This window comes from Phalacrocorax carbo, chromosome 3 (assembly GCF_963921805.1).
Source record: "Phalacrocorax carbo chromosome 3, bPhaCar2.1, whole genome shotgun sequence".
Lineage (NCBI taxonomy): Eukaryota > Metazoa > Chordata > Aves > Suliformes > Phalacrocoracidae > Phalacrocorax > Phalacrocorax carbo.
This window is the reverse complement of record NC_087515.1, coordinates 83,069,255-83,088,380: the sequence shown is the minus strand read 5'-3', so window position 1 is coordinate 83,088,380 and position 19,126 is coordinate 83,069,255. Positions and strand designations below refer to the sequence as shown.

The 19,126-nt window shown below is 35.5% G+C and overlaps 1 protein-coding gene across 4 annotated transcripts in view; it reads right to left on the bottom strand.

The window, feature by feature from the left end:
• Positions 1–19,126, bottom strand: part of ASCC3 (activating signal cointegrator 1 complex subunit 3) — a 288,816-nt gene that overhangs the window by 140,620 nt on the left and 129,070 nt on the right. For 3 of the 4 annotated variants that reach the window (XM_064447556.1, XM_064447557.1, XM_064447558.1), the window contains one exon: positions 18,434–18,505. In XM_064447556.1, coding sequence (XP_064303626.1) covers positions 18,434–18,505 — 72 coding nt within the window. Of the gene's footprint in view, positions 1–12,433; positions 17,063–18,433; positions 18,506–19,126 lie in introns of those variants that run through there. The other variant, XM_064447559.1, reaches the window with a different exon arrangement.

Sequence of the window (19,126 nt, the reverse complement as noted above, 5' to 3'; positions counted from 1 at the left end):
AATTTTAGGAGGTAACTTCAAGCTAGACAAGCTACAGTAAAAAAAAAAATCAGGTATAACACTTTGGTGGCCTACACCTATTAAAAAAGAAAAAGGGTAAAAAAAGCTCTACTGGGAAAAGAGAACAGGTAAAACCATAAGTCACAACAGTTACACGAAGTAGAGCACAGATACTAGTCACAGTAAAGATGACAGTAGAAAATAGGCCCTTAATTGATTATTACTATATAAATGAACAACAACTGCAATGCTTGTATAGAGCCCATCCTGAAGCTGTGTGAGGAAAATTTCTCTTAGTTTCAGTCGTAATCAGGCAGAGCCTTTAGGAACTGACACTCTGAAGTCAACTGTCCTGGACCTGCTATGACAATGGTAAGCAGCACCAGAAAGATAAGGAGATATTATTTTGAAGACCTAGAAGAAAATTTCTTCCCTGCCCTTAATTCTACTTCACCTTGGAAGCAGATGAAAATGTGCTAAAAGTAGTACACTGGGGAATGAAGCTGTAACATTCATATCTAATTTTTACTAGTCCTACAGAAATACTAGAAACTCAACCTAATATGAACCCCTGTAGGAAAATAAAATCCAATAGTTGACACTTTTCTATAGAATATTATACAAACATATAAATGTAAGTTTATTGTATAACTGAATCTTGGCCACTGAACGTTTTAAAAATGACTACATAGCATTACTTTTGCAATACTTTCCATTAACATACTGTAAAACATATCACTCAATAATCAGTTTGTCTCAGTAGAAAATAATCTGAATCCTTTTTCAAAGTCTGGCACCTTGATTTTATTTGAAATGGTAACAGACTTGAGGATTAATCTAAAAATGACAAAAAATATTCTGTAGCATTATAAAAGATCTACTAATATAATATTTGTATGGAATTGGTCATGACTGCAGTCATCTACTTCAGATGCTAGATAAGATACGTATAAGTTCAAGAAATGCAGATATTAAAAGCACAGCTATGAAGGGTCTTTTCAAAAGACCAAAATGCCTTAAGAAATAAAACCATAAAATAAATTGAAATTTCCTAGAAAAATGGAATTCTTGGCAGAAACAAAATTAGAGTTGAGGGTACTGGGTAGGGAATAGAAGAGGAGAGCTACTGCGCAATGCCCATGGTTAAAAGCCCACAAGAATATCACCACCGTAACTGCAGGATCGCTGATATAATAGTCAAAAGCCAAGAAAAGGCTAATCAAAATGTTTGTAATAAATGTATTTTAGCTTTTTTTTTAATGCTTCTGAGAATGCGAATAGTGCTGGAAAAAGAGTTGGAGCCTTTGACTTAAAAACGATAATGTTCCTTTCTCATCACTGCCTACCATAGTATATGTTCTGAAACAATCCTGGGAGCTTTAGGAACTTCGATACCAAGAGGCACTCAGTTTAAAGGCTTCAAGAACTGGAAGGCAGGTAGATTGGGATCACATTGCACTTTATGCTTCAAGGTGCCTTTATCTTTTATTTTAACCATTTTACTCAATAAATTTCAATAAATTAATAATTATGAAAACTTCTTTCTGATATATACTACTATATGTAAAAATAAACTGTAGCTGTAAAGAGCATCAACTTTTTGTTTTGTACTTAATTTATCCAGTGAACTGAGGGGTTAATTAAAGAGCTTATGTTTTTGCTTTCAGTTATCAGAGGCTTGGTACAGACTTGATGAAACTTCAGTTATTATTTCTAAAGCTTCTGCCTAACATACAGCTGGAACTAAATGGCCAAGTGCAATTCCATGCTGGGTTTTCCACAAGAATTGAAAAACAAGCAGCCTGTTTCTCTGTCAGGGGACTGGAAGATGTTTCAAGTGTATCATTAGGAATAGTAGCTAGGCAGGAGAAATCCAGAAAAAAAAACTGGAATTGCCAACCCTGACCTGAAGGAGCTGGCTGGGTTACCATGCAAAATATGCGGAAAACAGGATGGTGCTAAACCAGGAAGCTAGTCTTTAACAAACTGTCTGTATTTAATCTTCCTTCTTACATCGAAACATTACCTGCCACATTTTGTATGTGAAACAGACAATGCTCAATTAATGAATCTAGTTTTTGCCTTATCTAGCATACTCTGATCAAACCTTGCTCTCAAGAATTAACAATTCCATAATGGGATTTCCTGTGAGGTTAATCATTACAAGAAGTCAGAATTTCATAACATCAAGGAAAAAGGTAATATTGTTTCCTCATATTCCCATTTTGCAAGGAAACTAAAGTTAAGTGTATTCACTGAGTGTGAAACTTAAGATGTGACATCATATGGCTTACTACATATGACTTGATAAACTCAAAGCAGAGCTCCTATTAACTCCACTGAAGCCAGGAGTACCCAGTACTCTTAATCATCAGATCAATCCTTCCTGTGTCATAATTCTCAAAATTTAGAAGCCCTGATCATAGGTAGTTCTAAAGATTTCTATTTCAGCAGCTTTAGCTTCTGTAACATCAGACATAAACTGTCAGAGGCAGGGGCAAATTCTAGGTTTTCAGTGAAGTGTTTCTTTGTCCTACATCACAGACCATCTCTATTATTCTCTATTGTATCCATCTCGTTTTGTAGTCATCTGGAACAAAGATGTGTCCTGCCACAGAACTACTTCCTTAAGATATTAAATTCTTGCACTAAACGAAATAAAAGAAATAGAGGTCTAATGGATAGAAGCCCTCAGAATATTCCCTGGTCAAAGAACACGTTTGATACTCTCTTAACACCTTTTATGTGGCGGCTGCTGCTTCTTACAGAATCACTGTATGACAATGGCTGACATCATAGCAATCATTCGTTCAGAAAGACATAAGACCTTATTATGCAAACAACAACTAAGAAACAAGCACTGTATAACTGTCCTCTACCCAGAAGCCTTCCTACAGTTCTTATGGAAAGATACCTAATTTTCAGGTGTGCAGCACGTTTTCTTCATGAAATTTATCTCCCACTGTTCTTAAACTAATAATGCACACTTGAATCCATTGACTTTTATGTATTTCATGATCGCATGTCAACACCTGACCAAAATTAAATTTAAAACGATTGCACAAACTGCTGACAATAAAAAGAACTTTTCAGTGAGAGGCAGGAAGACACCAATCTGATTAAAACAGACTGCTTAGCTGATTAGAAGCAATAAAATTTAATTATAATTAGAGGTAATATAAAATAATAAAATATCTTACTATTTTATTGTAATCTCCTTGCATCACCAAGTATGTTTGTAAAGAACCAGCCCTAGTTAGAAATTGACATATAAAATCTTTTTGAATGTTTTTACCCCCAATTAAGTTGGTAAGCATTTCCCAAACACATCGTGAGACAGCAACAGAGTCTTAAAAGGGTTAATTTAGCCTGTCCTAACTGTGTCAGGGAATATTATATTTCAGTGGTAAAATCTCTGTGCATTAAATTATGCAAATAAGTTAGGAAAAGTAATTTAGAATAGAGAGAAGCGGTTGCACAGCTACAAGCTGTGTAATTAGATCTGTACTCTGCAGTTCAAAGCTAGCCCTGGTATACATAACCCTAGTGCTGAAAGCATCTGCTGCTGCTCTCCTGAAACCAAAGCTTTTAAATGATAAAAAATATAAACGAAAGGAGAAAGCAAATGACTCTAGCTAGGTTACCTCCCCACAATTTTCTTAACGTATGAAAAAAATCAACTGTTTTCAGCAAAGACTTTGTTTAAAAATCACAACATGAAATCCTTGCATTCCCCAAGTGTTGGGTGTTCCAGATTGCACTCTTTCTGAAACATGTTAGTGCATCAAAGCACCAAAAAGCGTGCTATTATTCAAAATACCTATGAGAACTAGTACTCTTCTGTTATCAGAGACACGTCACTAGACGCTAGTAGGACTTATATTTTCACTTAGAGGAGAAAGAAGAGACATACCACATTTACACATAAGTTTCTAAAATCATTCATGAAAATTTATAATCAGTACTTGAAATCCCTTGAAACACCTCTCTTCTGCCTTGGACAGTAAAGATGCTTGTGCTGATTTTTGCTGCTGGAAAATGTGTCTTGGAAACTAACACTCATCTTTTTGGGGAAGCACACTGACTCTTGCAGGTATCTTTCCATCTTGTTATTAGAGTGCTGGTCACTTGAATGCTTGAGTTCAGCACCTCTGTTTTACTTAACAGCTCTCCTAAGAACAGAAGGCCTAGGCTTTGCCACCCACTTTGCATCACATCTTTCAAAGCAATTAAGATGAAAAAATGAATTTATTTAATGCAATGTCAATATTAATTATGTAGTTTAGAGACAAGTATATATACTTTATTTTAGCTTCAAGACATTGTTTGGCTTCCCCCAGCTAAATCCTTGTAACATGTTCTTTTATGTGGTATCCAATTCTTCACTGGGGCATTAATTCTACTGCAAATGAACGCTTACGGATATGGATGAACAGATCAATCTATCCAACCATTTTCTCCCTTAAGGTCAGCCTGAAACCTCCTCCAAGTATTTCACAAAACTCAATTCCTAATGAGGTTTCAACACTTCTCCCCAAGGAGAGCTGACTGCACCTATTTGTGTTAAAAACATCATCCTTTGCACCTCATTAAACAGAGCCATCTCCTAGACTAAGTACAACTCGCTAATGTCTCGCCTCATTCTAAGGAATAATAAAATTGTTTCTCTCGCGTTGTGATTTCTCCCCAACTGCCAAGATACAGTTCAAAATTCCAGTGCCTAACAATTCCAGAATGAAAAGTATATTCCATGCAAAATATAAATGAAAGCAACACACAGAGCTCACTAATAGCTCCTGATCAAAAGTAGTCACTACAAAATCAGAATGTCTCTGTTTCCAGATCTAAATGATAGCATGACAGTGTATAACTGTGATTTCCCCTTCCTCTCACTAATATTACAATAACTTATGACGATCACTATCCAGAACTAGTAAGTAAAAGAACAGCAAAAGTATATCAAATAAGAATTTTTAAGGTGACCTATATTAAAACTTAAAAAGTTTCATGCTGAAATCTTGCTTTTATTTTAGCACATTTTTGTATTTTCCATATTAAAGTATTTTCACATATTAAACAACACCATGGGAATGGAAAAAGCTGGACAGGCTGTGCCACTTACCAAGGCAACAAGAGAGCTTGAATTTATTTTCTAATTATTTTAATTAATTTTACTACATCTTGTACTTAAAAGAAATATTGATATAATCTGCATGTGTATTAAGAGCTTCTTTTACACTACAGAAAATTAAAGGATTACTAAGCAGCCTACAAAACAGTTCTAATGAGACATTTATATATCCTTCCTTTTGTATAGAAAATGCTTCACAAGTTAAAAGCAGAGTGCGTTTACTCATCATAAAATTAAATAATGTGCATTAGACTTTTCATTCAAGCTTGAGGGGTCAAAAATGCCAAAAAAAAAAAATCAACGAGAGTCACCATTAACACGTGTACATTCACGAGAAACATTCAGCAAACACTGCTGAAGAACAAAGCTACACAATACCATACAATATTTTAACAGAAAAAAATAACTAATAACAACAAAGAAATCTATATAATGCCACATCAGCTAATCAGTACTGTAACGTGATTTATTTTGAAGCCTTGATAGATTACCAATAATTCCTGTCTCTTATTGTCCCTGTTTAAACAAAAACTAGGATTTTTGAAAAAACCTCTATAGGGTCTAATAATAAAAAAATCTATTTAACATAGATATTTATCTACATTTCTATTTAGATATACCAGCTTCTCATGGTAATAACTCCTATTTAGTTTACAGAGATTTTTACTATCGTAATGTGCACTTGCTCATTTATCTATCTGTAATAATTCTACTTTTTAGACATCTGTCCTATAATTTCAATTTTTGCATTTCTTTTAATGTGGAAATGTATTTTTTACTTAAGATGTGCCCACCCTAATGAATACTTTATCGTACAGTCCCGTCTCATTTTTATTATTGCTCATGAAATCCTATGTAACAAGCTATGGTAAAACATTATATTGGAATTACTTAATTTTCTTCCTATCTGCTCTTCCTTCATTTAGCCTTTTGTGTTCTACATCTATCCATTAAAAAGGCTCTAGTGTCGTACACATTCTGAAATGCTACCATCTATCTTTTTCTTCATTTTAATTTCTCTTAGTTACCTTCTTGGTGCACCTCCTGCTCTGTCGTCTCTGACTTGTAACAATCTTTATTATTATTACTCTATTCTAAATCTCAGTGTAAACTTAGTTGCTCATGGTTTGATTTTCTTCCTTTCTCCTTGCCTTTTCTCTATCTTTGTTGTGTTGGCTCTAGCAAAAGATCTTCCCACTTAACCACAGACTTTTAAACACAGAATTTGTGGAACTATTATAATTTAAATTTTTTTTTTGTAGGTGCCATAAGTATGCAACATCTTTGTCTTTGGTGCAAAAGAAATACATTTGAAATAGTTCCAAATAGTTCCAACAATACATATATATTTATACATATTTTAACGTATCTTTTTCTTCCTTCTATAAAATTTCTAGGCATTCTGAAACCTTACTGTCTCACTGATTTCCAAGTGGTAGGAGATGATTTAAAAGGTGCACAGAAGCCCCCATAAAAGGTAGATGCTGCCAGAAAAAATGGTCTTACTGCTGTTAGTTATTAAATTGACTGTTTAGGATTATAGCTAACAAGATATTTTAGCCTGGGGTGACCAAGGAATTTTTTTTTTAAGTTGAAGTTAGAAGTTGATAAATTTTCTTGTCTTCTGACTTTTTTTCCCTCCATTTTAACATTATAACCTCAGCTGAGCTCCTGCTAGTCAGGTTTCAGACATGATTTTCTTGTCCTTTTTGAAGACGGGGATGACACATGCATTCAGTTCTCAGGAACTTCCCCTGATCACTGTGGTCTTTCAAGGATTATCATAAGTGGCTCTGCAATGACATCGGCCAGCTCCTTCAGCACATGTGGGTGTCTCCAATCAGGTTGCATAGATTTATGTAAGGGTGTGTTCGGATAAGCCTTTGCTCTGATCTTTCCCATATTTCTTGGGGACCCTGGGATTCCTGTAGGCAAATCTGACCAGCAAAGACTAAGGCAAAGAGGACACTGAGTAGCTCAATCTTCTGTGTGTCCTTTGTCACCAGGCTTCCTGCCCCATTTGGCGAAGAGCCATCACTTCACTAGTCGTCATCTTGCTGCTGCTGCTGTACTTGTGGAAGCCCTTCTTGTTGCCCTTTACACCTGTTGCCAGATTCACCTCCAGATGGGGTTTGGCTTTCCTAATCCTACTTCTGCATGCTTGGACAGTGCCTTGTATTCTTCCTGGGTCTTCTGTCCCTGCTTTACCCTCCTGTATGCTTCTTTTTCATATTTTGAGTTTTGTCAGAGTTTTTTTCTCGTCCACATTGGCCTTAGGCCACCTTTCCTTGATTTCCTGCACATCAGGATGGACTGTTCATGAGCTTGGCAGATGTGAACCCTGAAAATCAACCAGCTCGTCTGGGCTATCTGCCATAGGATTCTTCCAAACAGATCCCTGAAGAGGCCAAATTGCTTTCCTGAAGCCCAGGGGTGTGGACTAGCTTTTTGACTTGTTCTCTCCATCAGAATCCTGAACTCCACCATCTCATGCTCACTGCAGCCAAGGCTTCTCCCAACATTCACATCCCCAACCTGTCCATCTTTTTTTGTAAGTACAAGGTCCAGCACAGCATCAGCTCCTCAATCATCTGTACTAGGAAGTTGTCATCAATGCACTCCAGAAACTTCCTGGATTGATTTTGCCCTGCTGTATTGTCCCTCCAGCAGATATTGGGGTGGTAAAGTCCCCCAGGAAGATCATGGACAGTGAACATGAGGATTCTTCTAGTTGCCTGGAGAAGGCCTCATTTACTTTCTTCCTGATTGGTGGGTCTGTAGCAAACTCCCAAGAGAATGTTGTTGCTCATGTCCGTCTGCTGGCTAGTCCTCCTTCTAAGCTCTCAGCTGGCTCATCACCCACCCCTAGGCAGAGTGCCAGGTATCCCTGCTGTGCTTTCACATACAAGCATCTTGCTGTCCTAGCCTGACCTTGCTCAAAAGCCTGTTCCCACCCATTGCAGCACTCAGTCATGTGAGCTGTTGTATCACATCTCTGATTTCAATATGATCTTAGCTCAGCAACTCACCACAGACCCCTAATTTCTCCCTTTTGCTCTATATGTTGCATGTAGTAGTGTAAAGGCATTTCAGAGAGGCACTCAGTTATGCTCATGTGAAACATGACATTGTGTCTTCTGTCACTAAGTAAAAATGAAAGACACAGGGGTTTGGTGTAACTTCCATTCAAAGCTATGGATAAAACTGTTCTGGATCCATAAGTTTGGCATTAAGCCTCTAGCATTAAAATAGGAGACTGATGATATCAAACCTTTAGACTGAAGAGCAGTCACTGCGTACGCAGCAGCACAAACGAGAGGATGCTTCTGAGTAAGAAGTACTTGCCCATGAAACATCACAACTTTTCCTTTATACCTATACAACAGTTATACATGTTTTCCACTAATGAATGCTGATTGGTTTGTGTGATCTAATTTACATGAGGAAGTTCAGAATTATTAATTACTTTAACAATTGCAAGCATTTGTGTTTATGATCTTATTTTTATATTTTGAATTATATTAGATGGCCTATAAATAAATGCTCAGTTATGGAATCAGTGTTTAAATATGGATTCTGGACACTAAAAGAAACCTGTTTCAGAACAGTATAATATGGCCTATGCTCTCTTCAATTTGTAGCATTAGCCAAATATATGACAAAACGCAGAGGAAAAATGAAGAGAGTCAAAATTAAAGTAGAGGGCAAATTATTCAGTAAGACAAACAAACAATACTTTACTGACTCCTACAGGTAGTAGAAATTAATCTGAATTTTAATTGACAGGATAGAAATAGAAACAGCAGTATCTATTTTTGTATAGAAAATTAGCAAGAATAGCTAGTCTATTACTATGCAAATATATGTCATTAGGCAGTTAACAATTGCAGTTTTGCAGATGCCAATGGACTTGAACAACAATTATTATTCAAAATTATAAGCAGCTTTTCACTGCATCTTTTTTTAGAAAAACAAGATCATGCAATAATTTGGTTCAAGCATTTTCCTTTGTCCTGTTCTGACATTAACTATTTTGACTTTGTACATTAAAATATGTTTCTACATTATCATAAATTATATTTTTGAAAAATATCACTCCAAATAAGAGTTGTCATGTCTACTGTATTTCTTCTATGTTTCAGAAACTATTTATGTGTATACCATCCATAATATGACAAAATAGCCCAAAAGCCAGCAGTGATAAGCAGATTCTATTCAGCTTTACCGAAGGAAAGGAACATAGAGGATACTTGAGAAATCTTCATATCTATTCCCATTCCTCTTACTTTAGTAAAAAGATTAAGAAAATTGCCATGTCACCCTCTATATCTTCTGGTTTTGTAAGACCCAGTAACATAAATAAACCTACTAAACAAAGAACAAAACAGTCAGGTTTTCTAGCTTACTTGTTATCAGTACTGATTTAAAGACAGACCTTTATCTAGAAGCTTTTTTTTCTCCTAATCAACAGGTTTTCTACATCATCAGAAAAATGAAGAACTGCCTTCCAGTATAAGCAATGTTTTTAATATGAAACAATAAAGTTATGAAGAATTTAGATGATGTAATAGTCTGCAAACAATAGTAAACTGTGCTTGAACAATTAGAATGTCCCTTGTAAACCAATACCTTCTATACCTAGCCCTTCTCAAGACATCCTCTCCTAAATAAGAATATTATAAATACCTCATTATTAAATACATGAGAGTATACAAGAGTAACATACTCTGGAGTCATCTCTTCAGTAACCACAAAGAAAACTACCAACACCACAGCACTACGTATGTGAGAAATCTCATACTCTGGAAAGTGAATAGAAGTATAAAGTCAAAAGGAATTTCCCGATGCATTTTAGTGCCTTAATAAAGAATATTTATTTCCCATCCTCATGGATTCCTCAGAATAACTTATTTTCTATAGCATCCTATGTTACTGTACATTTCAAAGTAAAACCCGCCAATGATGCTACTACTGGATTCTCTGGTAACGTTTGTTAAAAAGTCTGTGATAGGCATAAGGTCCTGGTGGACAGTAGTCATGTTGTTACATTTTGAATAATTTACAGAAGTTTTGACAATAATCAGGAAGTTCATGAGCTGATACAATCTATTATGTTAAACTAAGCACACAGATCCATTTCTCTCAGGGGTACAGAGCAAGAATTTTCAAAAGCTTTGGACCACTCAGAATTCTCCACATGCCTTTTGGAATATCATTTACCCTTGCCATTAAATTCTTACTAAAGAACAATACGAAGCTAATGGATCCACAGACTTAACTTCCCACAATCTCCTAGACCAATGATGGTCTGCAGTCCCACGTTTGAAAAACAGATTTTAACATAGAGCTAGTAAAACTCATCACATTAAGCTGCAAGACTGGTCAAGGTGCCTTTACCACACTTGTAAGCACTACATCTGTAACTTAACATTTAGGTCATCCACAAAAGGCCAGCTGGCTTAAGATGTAACTAACACTATTATTTTAGCCTATGAGAATGTACTCATTTGGAATTAAATTTGATTTTTTTTGTTTTAATGATTCAACATACTTTCATAATACCCGAAGAATAATAATTCTAAATAGTAGCACTTGCTACCTCAAACAGTTGCATTACTAGTACTGATGTTATTGTGTAGCTGTGCAAGACTACAGACATAAACTGAACACCTTATGAACTCATCATTAAGGGAAAGATATTAAATCAGAGCTTTTGGTCTACATAAATCCATTGTGAACACCGGAGTACACATGCACAGACAAGGCACTATGTAAATACAAACATATATGCAAAAATTAGCATATGGCACAGAAATATAGCACGAAACACTTAGAAGGTTACCTAACTGAAAAGCAATGGTTTATTATATACAAAACTTCTTATAGTATCCATTTCCAGCAATTTCCTCAGCTGTTCATATAGGCAGCTGACAAGGTATTAAATGTTCAAAGCTAAACAGGTTTGACCAGAAAATACAGAGGGAAATAGTACATACGTATCATTCGACAATAACATGAAACATCTGATATGTAACATTTTTGAAGTGTATCTTCTACACATCACATCAGTATAGTATTTTTAATTAAAGTTAGATACAAAGTTTCATTTATTCAGGCATGAGATTATATTAAGTATTACATCTTTAAAATTGCAAAAGGCAGTTATTGTGGAACTGAAGTGCATAAATAAATGATGAAGATGCAGAACATAAAAATAGTGCACCATCACTGAATCTGTCTGTGATTTTGTTAAAGAAACCATACATACAAATGGGCCCTAATTGTGCAAAAACTGCAAAAGAAATTCTGGTGAAAACTATCCAGAGTATTCAAATCTTCACTTAATCAGCTGACACATAAATAACATCTAAAATGATTAGCCATAATTCAGCTATCCCACCAGACCACTTTACCTTCTGTATTTGTGTATTTTTATACACTTTCATACTTGAGTGCGTGTATAAATATAGAAGAAATATCTACACATTTATATGCAAATAAGCTACACCAGGTGATGAAGTAGAAGCAATCTGTATAGATACAGAGTTACAAAAACTGAGACTGAAATAAACTCTTTAGGCTATAAAATGGAAGTCCAGAAAAAAAAACAATCTAGATAAAAAACACATTTTAACAAAACCAGTAACTTTTCAGTTATTTGTCCAAGTGTGCTATAAACACTATTTCACCCAGGAAAAATACTAGGATAAGCTTAATTCTCAAGGTACTAAGTTCCACTGAGAGACTCTGAAGAAAATACTGTTTTATTAAATCTTATCTTATGACACAGCTATAAAAGCATTGTCAACAGTTGCAGTAACTAAGCTTATTAAACTTTTATCTTCACATGGCTTCTGCAACAAAAAAACAGCTGGAAAACCGATAATAAAGAAATTTAATCCATCATTTTTACAGATGAAATTAATACTTGTCAAATTCACTTCTGACATTTTAATATAATAGATTTAAAATAACTACCCAGGGTTTCTTTTTTGGTTTAAGATAGCGTTGTAAGAAAAACAAGATGACACTTCTTAGTACTGCAAAGTTCAAGTCAATTATTGTAAATAGAGAACAATTACAGACAAAGTGAATGCTTTTTTTACAATATATAGCTCAGAACTAGTTTTGACTACATAAATTCAAGTGTCATCTGCTTCTGATCTGTGACATCAAAAATCCTGTTTTGAAAGAGTAAAGTATTAAAAATCTGAGCAAGGTGATACTTAGAAATTATTCCAAGATTTTTTTAAAAAAATATATAGCATCTCAATATTATTTCTAATGAACTAAATGCAGAACAGTGGTACAGAACAATATTTAATTAAGTACATAAATTCTAATTAATAAAGCAAGCTTGATATCCAGAAAACTGCATACTAACCACCCAATACATAAGCTAATAAAAAAATTTAACAAGTATACTTGGCTGCATTCTACACATTATAAAAAAATCCAATTTTCATTTTAAAAGAAAAAAGGTAAAGCTTGTCATAGGTATATCAAATAGAGTTGAGAAAATACTGCAAAAGCAAAATGGTGAGACAGAAGACGCTAGCTAAACCTAAGAAACTAGTTCAAATCAGAAGAGCAAAAGCTCAGAAACTAACAAGGTACTTGAAAAAGCACTTTTCTTCAAAAGGTTATTAAGAAAACCGAACTGAAATAAGCACAAAATGGGCAGTCTGAGATCATCACTCATCGTGCATCATCGAGAACGGATGGTTCGTATCAGGCTGTTCATTGTTTTAAGTAGTTTTCCTCTACATCTTTAGTCCCAGTAGCAAGATTTCCAGCATGTTAATTCTGGAAAGGTTGCCATATCTCTACTGGTTTACAGTTCCTAAAGCCTGCTCCACTCAAGTTAACTGGAGCTATTGCTAAATATATACAAATACTACTACTGCATTCGCTTTTGGATATGGTGGGGAGGCTTTCAATAGCTATTTACTGTTTCAAAAATCCAGGTTCTTTGAAGCAGACAACCTAGCATCTTCGGCCACCAGAAAAGCTCTTCCTTGCATACTGAAACCACTTCCTGTAAAGCCATGATGACTCCTCAGTATTTAAGTACTGACACCTTGAGCCTCAATGCCTGCACTGACAGCAAGGGCAATGAGAACCACAGAAAATGTCAGAACTTCCACTGAACAGTCAGTTTTTGCTATGAACTGAAAATACCAAGCTCAGTGAGAAAATGAACTTTCAAGGAGTTTCACTGAGTACCAGAGCTACTGAAAGAAAAGTTAAAACAGACAATGTATCATCTAAGAGGTACACAGAAAACTCCCCAAGGCAGTGGGAAAACAGAGACATCCGTTGTCTTAAAAAGGAAAACACGTTTCAGGAGACTAGAAAACACCAAAGGCACTCCAAGTTGAAAACTGTAATAAACAGCCAAATTGGTAAATAAGCAAAGTGCATTGGGTAAGGAACCAGGCCTGAAACTTACATATCTGTGGCTGAAGACAAGAAGAGTAACAAGAGTATTGAAGGTCAGGAAAAAGCCCTGAGAGGAAAGTAAGGTGCAGAGAGTAAATACGGGAGACCTGCTGGAATAACACCACGGGCAAAGAGAACACAGGACTTCTTTTGAAGGTTTAAGTAATATCAAAGAGAATCAGCTATGAGGAAAAGAAAATAAAAGGTGGCAGGAGCAGAAGAGACAGAAGAGGTGAGTAGTGTGGGGAATATGGCAAAACCAAGAGTTTTATGAGTGCAGTTTGAAGAAGTACTTCCTCTGGAAGCTTTCAAAGAACTTCAGCAACTCCCCTTCTAATTCATAATGCAAGAAATTAACAAGATCCCAAGAAATCTTATACAATTTCAGGATTTTACTTTCTTTTGACCAAGAGAGAATGTTCAGACCACCAAAAAAAACCCAAGAAAACCCCCAAAACCTCCCAAAACAAGAGAAGATAGCAAACTGTAGGGTTCTGACAAATACATAATAGCAAAAGTATTTAAGGGGTAATAGGGACAATGACAGAAACATAAGATCGTCTCTCAGTAACCAAGGTAGTGGGATAAAACAGCAAAAGGTCAGCAACAGCAGGAGATAATGATGATGTGAACCTATAGACGAGCAGCTATGGTCAGAGTCAAAAAGAGTTAATTCCCTAGGATACTAACTTAAGCAACTGAACCCTGGGGAAAAGCAGCAGCTCCGTATTTTTTAGATAAAGGAATTTCATGTAAAGTTAAAATTTATATACGATATATTTCAGAGAAAAAAACCCAGTCATTTCTCAAACTCCTAAAAATACTATGTTATTTCTCAAAGCATAACATGACAAGGGCATTTTCCTGCTCATACATTATGCAGATAAAGACAGTATGATATGTATTGTCCTAAACTAGCTAGTAATGCAATGTTTCAGTTTATTATAGAAATGATGTTGATACGTATGGTCTTCAGTCACTATCTTTGCTGATCTCACAAGGTTCTCTGCAGCCTGCCTCCGAAAGGTGCTTCCTGCTCCCTGGAACTTCCTGGCATTAGAGGCCCTTCTCTCAGGGCTGTAAAACGTGAAGAAGCTTTTTCAGCTCTGCAGCCAAATTAATGCTGTGAATGCAGTGCCACACTATTGGTGACAGCCTGACAAGAGACAGCTGTAATCACTTTGAGGGAATAATTTTCAGTGACTGAGCCTTCACCCAGCCTTCAAGGGAACAGTATCCCAGAAGATAAATGCTGGCAAAAATACCCCACCTGCAACTGAGTACAGAATCATATTCTCCGATGAACGGTGTGTAAATTCAGTTGGGTTTTTTTTGCCTTTGTTTAAAGAATCAGTGGTTTATTAAGAGGTAGAAATAAAACTCCAAAAGTGCAAATCAGTCCAAGAGGATCCAACATCTTTGCAGATAATACAAGAACACAGTAAGTTCATGACATGAAAACAAATATTCACCAGCTAATATAGAGCACAGGATAGTCCCAGGAAAGAAGACTTAACAGCACTAGAGGGTCTCACTTAAAGCAGTCTTAAGAGGTAGGATCTGACAGAGAAAACTCCTAATGAAGATCTACATTGTTAGTAATCCTACAAAAAGAGCACCATGACTTAAAAAGCACCTAGAAACCTTTGGGACATTTTCTGATCTTAATTCTTCAGTCACGGTAAAAAGTTTCTATAACAAAACCCCTCGAAAACTCAGTAGGGCAAGCCATCTATCATTACATCTTTCCTCAAGTTAAACAAGAGGAGAATTGTGCTAGAAGACAAATGTTACAGCTTCAGTTGCATTTGGTAATCAAAGTGAAGCCTACAAATGAGATATCTCATTAGTTTGAGCAGATGGATCAAAATTAAAGGCTGAATCACCAACTTTTAATTTCCCAGTAGCCAGGAAGAACTTGAAGTCTTGCAGAAGATGACTGTTGAAAAATCAACATAAAAAGCTTCTCTCCATCTGTCAAAACACATGTCTGTAGCATGCAACTACCTCCTACCAGCCTTAGTCTTAAAAAATGAAAACACACATACATTTATTAAAACACATGAACATATAACTTCAGTCAAGCATCACACTGTAACCTATAATATCACAGGGACACATCAGCACGACTGATTATTTGGTTCTGGCATGGTAGAATTCTTTGAAAATGAGTTAACAGAATGGTAGATAAACAAGCAACACTGAATTAATTTATTACGACATTCCAAACACTTTGGCAAAGAATCTTAAAAGGGACAACACTGTGAAAGTTAGATGGCCACAGGAAGGTGTACATTAACTCATGGAACTTTAGAAGAGGGTAAGTATCTTTCTCTGGTTCTGTTCTTTCTTTCTTGCGCTTCAGAGTAAAACAGAACAGGTAGGTTTTCAGCTCTCTGGAGCACTGCTAATGAGATCTCTGTGTGTCACACATTACTGCCTGAATAGTTATAGAATTCCAACCATTTCCTGAATTCCATACAGACAGACAACTGCTGTGGAAATTTTTTCTCATGTATTGGGGGGAAGGTGTGAATATATCTTTCTAAGAAGTATATTTAGAAATAACCACAGCTTTGTTAAAAAGCAAAGAAACTTTGCACACACAGAATGCAAATAAACACAAGTTTCAAGGATAACAGAAGCTAAGAAAGGTAACAGAGCATGATGGTAACAGACTGTGGTGAACATGGACATAAGGTAATGGATTTATAAAAACTAAGAAAATCGGAAGGTGATAACTTCAGAAGATCGAAGGCTGTTCTTAAAATTGTGAAAAGACACTAAAGAAAACCTTCCTAGCATAATATTAATCATATTCACTCATAATATTCCTCTTCCACTATGGGGCAGGCATTTCAATGCAGATATATCTACGTGACCTCCCTCCCCCTTTTTTTAATCATCTGCAGCTGGTTTAATGATTAGACAGATCATTTGTCATAGCATACTCATTAAAAGGAAAAATCCCTAATTTTTAATATGTGGCACAATACTACACACTATAATTAACTGTATTATACAATGAGTTGATACGCTTGATTCTACATTGTTGAAGACTGTATACCCAGTGTTTGTATATCATTCATTTCAGGATACGTTTCATAGGTTTCATAAGTTTGTTTAATAAGTATCAAGACCAATATGTTTTAAATACTCTGAAGAAACGTCCAGTGTAACTGGTTGGCATTTAGATGTGTATTTAAGAGAGTTCTGCAACATAGCAGAACAAACATTTTCAAGCAAAGAAAATGCTTCACATCTCCAATCAATTGAATCTAATTAACCAAAGCCTTCTGAAACTAAACAAACATTTATATAGCAAGGGAAACCACACTTCTGCTTTGTCTGAAAATACTCTCCTTATTTGGTTGTTGGTTTGAAATACAATTTTCAGAAATGGAGATCATCAATACTGTCAGCTGCTGAAACTGTAACATTAAGTAGACTGCAGTTCTTCGCTTGACCTTTTTCAGCTGTAGCTCATGCCTTAAAAAAAAACCCCGCTCATGCATTCAGCTGCTAGTATGGGAACTGAAACTATTCTCAAGGAAAGCTACAAAACCATCTCCTGCTACAATTAAACAACTTACTGTACTTGAATTTTTCAAATAATAGTATATGATACATTACTTATTATATAAGCAATCTGCTACTTGTAGGTTTATCTGCAGCAGGTGAAAAATACATCAAATCATAACAAGAAATGAAAGATAAGCAACTAAACGTACCTCAGTGTTAGGAATTTGGTAAGGTATGTGCATAATTGATAACGAGGAGAAAATAAACTAAAGTCCCCTTGGTACTGCCAACAAATTTTGTTAACAGTCTTTAATCAGGAAAATATCAGCATTTCCATATGTAATCTTCATGAAAGTTTTCTGCATGTAACAACAGTAACTGATATCAACAAGAGAAGACAAGTGGAAGAATGGTGTTAAACCAGGCGGAGCAGGAGGACTAAGAAGCTGTTGCTGAAATACTCCCCCCCCAAATCATAAACCAACTGTTCGTCTTTCAAAAAACACCACAATCTGAATTTTCTGTGAAAAAGGGAAAATTCTTAGTGTGACTGATGTGATTTAGTGAAAAGCCTCTTCAAGGATCGCATTGCACTAGCTTTTGTTCCTGCTTTGAATAGGTGCCATACCTGCTACAACCACTGCTGCTCACACTGCTGCATGTGAAAAGTTCTAACAAAAATGAGAGGTTGCATGGGGGCGATTAAGGAGCACGATGATAACAGAATGATAAACCATTCAGGCAAATGAGGTAAGCCCACCATTTTAGCGGAGGCGAATATCAAACTTGAAAATTCACTGCAGAAACCTCTATTGTAAAGCAAAATGAAGGATTACTTCCTTTAAAAACAAAACACAAACCCCAGGATATTTCAATTGACAGATGTTGAGCTCTTGTGCACCACGTCTTGAACAACCTGCATAATTCTCATCCCTCACCTCTAACAGGAGACACTAGAATTTGAAAGATATGGGAAAGGCTAAGAAGAATAACGAAGTGCTGTATTTTTTCATTAAATGTACCTACGTCCAAGGTCTCTAAAGTACTGACCTACTTTGCCTTGTCATTTTAAGAAAGTGACATAAATATACATTAATTACTTTAAAGGATAAAGTACCAGGGATTTTCACCTTAGCTAGAAACTGGCATTTTTTAGCCACTGCAGATTTTCTTGCATGCTGTTTCTATAAAGTGTTCTCAAGATTAGAGATGACCTCTGAAGTGACATATCTCAAAATAATAAAAAATAATTTGAAAATATATTTCTTAATACATCGTTATCTGGTCAAAACAAATTCCTTTATATGGGTTCCGAATGCAAACCGAAACAAAAAATACCTGGTGTCCAGCCATTATTTGCTTCAGCACATTTTCATAACATACTTCATCCATATGATTCAGCTGCTGCACCTTAAAAACAAATGCCATACCTCATATTAAAAGCATTTCTATCTTTATATATTTTCTACTACAGAGCAAGCAATTTACAGTGATCCATGAAAAAAAAGTGATTATGCAATTAAATCTATAATATACTGATTCCCATTCCTAAAAATATCTTCTTGGTATTCTTAAATTCACAAATAGAACATGCAAATAAGTTGATAAAAGACAAGTAAAGGCAGAGGATAAAAAATTTGATACGTGACTTGCTGATTTTTTTAATGATGGAAGAGACATAACCCAGCTCTATTCTTCAATTTATCTGTTTCATATTAAGGAATCTTAGTTCTACAGGATATTGACAAAGTATTCATTTAATATATCATCTTACCTAACATTAATTCTTTCCATTTGGTACTACAAAACTAGTTTTTACATTGCAGATATACATATCCAGGAAATTACTGACTGTCAGCTTTTTAGAAAACATAGAAAACAGAAATTTCTTCATAGTCGGGTCATACACAGGGAACAGTGGGAGCACCGTGTACAGAGTTTCCAGTTATGGATAAATAAAATGTTTCAGGAAGGTTCCAAAATAAAGAGTTCAGTTAAAAAGTATTCTTCAAGCTACTCTAAAGATTTTTT